This window comes from Symphalangus syndactylus, chromosome 8, assembly GCF_028878055.3.
Source record: "Symphalangus syndactylus isolate Jambi chromosome 8, NHGRI_mSymSyn1-v2.1_pri, whole genome shotgun sequence".
Lineage (NCBI taxonomy): Eukaryota > Metazoa > Chordata > Mammalia > Primates > Hylobatidae > Symphalangus > Symphalangus syndactylus.
Window position 1 is genome coordinate 78033165 of NC_072430.2, and position 3572 is coordinate 78036736.

General features: G+C 43.8%; 1 protein-coding gene across 1 annotated transcript; it reads left to right on the plus strand.

Moving 5' to 3' along the window:
- The first annotated feature begins 902 nt into the window (after positions 1-902).
- On the plus strand, positions 903-1442 carry LOC129487213 (small ribosomal subunit protein uS2-like). Its single transcript, XM_055287823.2, has one exon. It carries the CDS (start codon positions 915-917, stop codon positions 1440-1442), a length of 528 nt encoding a protein of 175 aa, XP_055143798.1. The 5' UTR covers positions 903-914.
- The last annotated feature ends 2130 nt before the right edge of the window (positions 1443-3572 follow it).

A 3572-nucleotide genomic window follows, 5' to 3' on the forward strand; every position in this document is an offset into this window, starting at 1 on the left:
AAAAGCCCCTTATAAAACCATCAATCTTGTGAGAACTCACTCACTATCGCGAGAACAGCAGCATGGGGGTAACCACCGCCATGATTCAATTACCTCCCATCAGGTCCCTCCTACAACTCACAGGGATTATGGGAACTACAGTTCGAGATGAGATTAGGGTGAGGACACACAGCCAAACCATATCAAATTCTGAGTATAGTTTTTGATATATAGTTATATATAACTACATATATAATTTTATATATACATATATATATAGTTTTGACTTTTGAACCTTGTAAAAGTTTTACATATTTAATTTTTTTTTTTTTTTGATGGAGTCTCACTCTGTCATCCAGGCTGGAGTGCAGTGGCATGATCTCAGCTCACTGCAACCTCCAACTCTCGGGTTCAAGTGATTCTCCTGTCTTAGCCTCCTGAGTAGGTGGGATTACAGGCGTGTGCCACTATACCTGGCTAATTTTTGTATTTTTAGTAGAGATGGGGTTTTGCCATGTTGGCCAAGCTGGTCTCGAACTCTTGACCTCAAGTGATCCACCCACCTCGGCCTCCCAAAGTGCTGGGAATACAGGTGTGAGCCACCACGGCTGGCCCATATTTAAAATTTTTTAAATTTTGAGAGATTTGTCAAAAAGAAAATCTTAAAATTAAATGCAAATGTAAACAAATGAACTTAACTGCATATAAAATTAATAATAGAACCGTACAGAAAAAAAAAGGTTGAAATGACCTGTGAATACAGTATTCTGACTATCTACCCTTAACCGGATGTATTCTAAGAACAAATAGTACTACAAAGAAGTCTTGAACTTTTCTTAGGCCTGGTGTTGGAAATGGGCTTCTGCACTACCCAGAGAGGGGTCCATTCTGGCTTGTTCTGGATTCCTGTCTTAATTTAAAGGGAAACGTTCACAATGTCCAGAGCCCTTGATGTCCTGCCAATGAAGGAGGAGGATGTCCTCAAGTTCCTTTCAGCAGGAACCCACTTCGGTGACACTAATTTTGACTTCCAAATGGAACAGTACATCTATAAAATGAAAAGTGATGGCATCTACATCCTAAATCAGAAGAAGACCTGGGAGAAGTTTCTGCTGGCAGCTCGTGCCATTGTTGCCATTGAAAACCCTGCTGATGTCAGTGTCATATCCTCCAGGAAAACTGGCCAGAAAGCCACGCCGTTGTTTGCTGCTGTCACTGGAGCCACTCTTGTTGCTGGCTGCTTTACTCCTAGAACATTCTCTAACCAGATACAGGCGGCCTTCCAGGAGCCACAGCTTCTGGTGGTTACTGATCCCAGGGCTGACCACCAGCCCCTCACAGAGGCATCTTACATTAACCTACCTACCGTTGCTCTGTGTCACACAGATTCTCCTCTGCACTCTGTGGACCTTGCCATTCCATGCAACAACAAGGGAGCTCACTCAGGGGGTTTGACGTGGTAGATGCTAGCCTGGAAAGTCTTGTACATGCCTGGCACCATCTGTGAATGGGAGGTCATGCCTGATCTCTGCTTCCACAGAGATCCTGAAGAGATTGTAAAGAAGAGCAGGCTGCTGCTGGAAAGGCTGTGACCAAGAGGAATTTCAGGATGAATGAACTGCTGCAGCTCCTGAGTCCACTGCTACTCAGACTGAGGGTGCAGACTGGTCTAAAGGTGGCAGGTGCCCTCTGTGCCTATTCAGCAGCTCCCTACTGAAGACTGGAGCGCTCTGCTTGCCACGGAAGACTAGTCTGCAGCTCCCACTGCTCAGCCACTAAACGTGTAGGAGCAATCAGTGAATGGGCTTAAGCTGTTTATCCACAGGCTTTTAAGCACCATGAAAAGAAGGCTGACAGAAATAAACACCAATTTATTTAAAAAAGGAAATGGTAGGCTGGGCGCTGTGGCTCACACCTGAAATCCCAGCACTTTGGGAGGCTGAGGATCACCTGAGGTTGGGAGTTCAAGACCAGCCTGACCAACATGGAGAAACCCCATCTCTACTAAAAATACAAAATTAGCTGAATGTTGTGGCGCATGCCTGTAATCAAAGCTACTAGGGAGGCTGAGGCAGAAGAATCACTTGAATCCAGGAGATGGAGGTTGAGGTGAGCCGAGATTGTGCCATTGCACTCCAGCCTGGGCAACAAGAGTGAAACTCCGTCTCAAAAAAAAAAAAAGGAAATGGTATTGGAGCAGTCATTGTGAAAGTATTTGGGGTGTATTGTAGAATAGAGCAAATGATTAAATATATTGATGTTTCCTTTTTGCTAATAGGTGTGTTAAAATAAACTAAATAAATGAATGTATTGATGGTGTTGGAAGTCAGAGTTCCCATTGTGGAGGAAGCAAAGATACAAATATGGAATGGAAAGATGAGGAGGAATCCTGTGGAGCTGGGTTTTAATTGGAAGAAATAAAAAAAAAATACTAGTTTTCTAAAAGTATGTATTTCCTAGCTCTGTCCACTGAAAGGGTTTATAAACAATGGTATCCCAGTAGCAATGAGCAAACCTAGTGGCCAGAGCTTGGTTTCTGAATGCCATTTTCCACTAAAAGAAACCTTGGAGAAATGGCTGATTCCAGACCTGAAGCAGGGAAAATATGAAGTGAGCCACAAAGTAAGGAAGTGCTCAAAGACTGTTGGGGTTATGTCAAAAGGATACTGACATCAGCTTGGAGGAACTTCCACCAACCAAATTTGGGACAATCTGACATCAAAAATAAGTTATTGTAGTAGATTGTAATGCAGACCTCAGAAGATTCGCCTCAAGATCCTGGGGGCCCTTCTGTAGGGCTTCTTGACAGCATGGCAACTGGCTTCCCCTAGAACAAGCCGTGTAACAGCTCCCAAAATGAAAACCGTAGTGTTTTTATAACCTCATCTCAGAAGTGACAGTCTATAACTTCTCACTTATTCTATTCTTTAGAAGCAAGTCACTAAGTCCAACACATACCTAAGGGGAGGGGGAACCCAAGGATGTGGACACCAGGAGGTAGGGACCAATGGGGGCCATCTTAGAGGGCACCCACACCAAGTAATCAAGTATAACCACATCACCAGTAATGGAACAAATTGACATTATGTGCCTCCTGATACACCACAATGCATGATACAGATATAGTATTCTTGGGAGAAAAGGAAGGACAAAGCAAACAGACAAATCCAGAATGTGAGACACTCTATGAGAGAACCAGTTTGAATTCTTAAAAAGTGTCAATATCATGAAAAAGATAAAATAATTGCCGTAAGTTACAGAAGACTAAAGAGACATGACAAATCAGTGAGATTTGTGACCCTTAAAAAGATTCAGGATCAGACGGGCGTGGTGGCTCACACCTGTAATCCTAGCACTTTGGGAGGCTGAGGCAGGTGGATCACCTGAGGTCAGGAGTTCAAGACCAGCCTGGCCAACATGGTGAAACCCCATCTCTACTAAAAAAACAAAAAAATTGGCTGGGTGTGGTGGCGGGTGCCTGTAATCCCAGCTATTTGGGAGACTGAAGCAAGAGAATTGCTTGAACCAGGGAGGCAGAGGTTGCACTGAGCCAAGATTGTGCCATTGCACTCCAGCCTGGATGACAAGAGCAA

What these genes read in the sequence shown, in the direction of transcription:
- LOC129487213 (XM_055287823.2), top strand. Translation starts at nt 915, where the DNA reads ATGTCCAGAGCCCTTGATGTCCTGCCAATGAAGGAGGAGGATGTCCTC.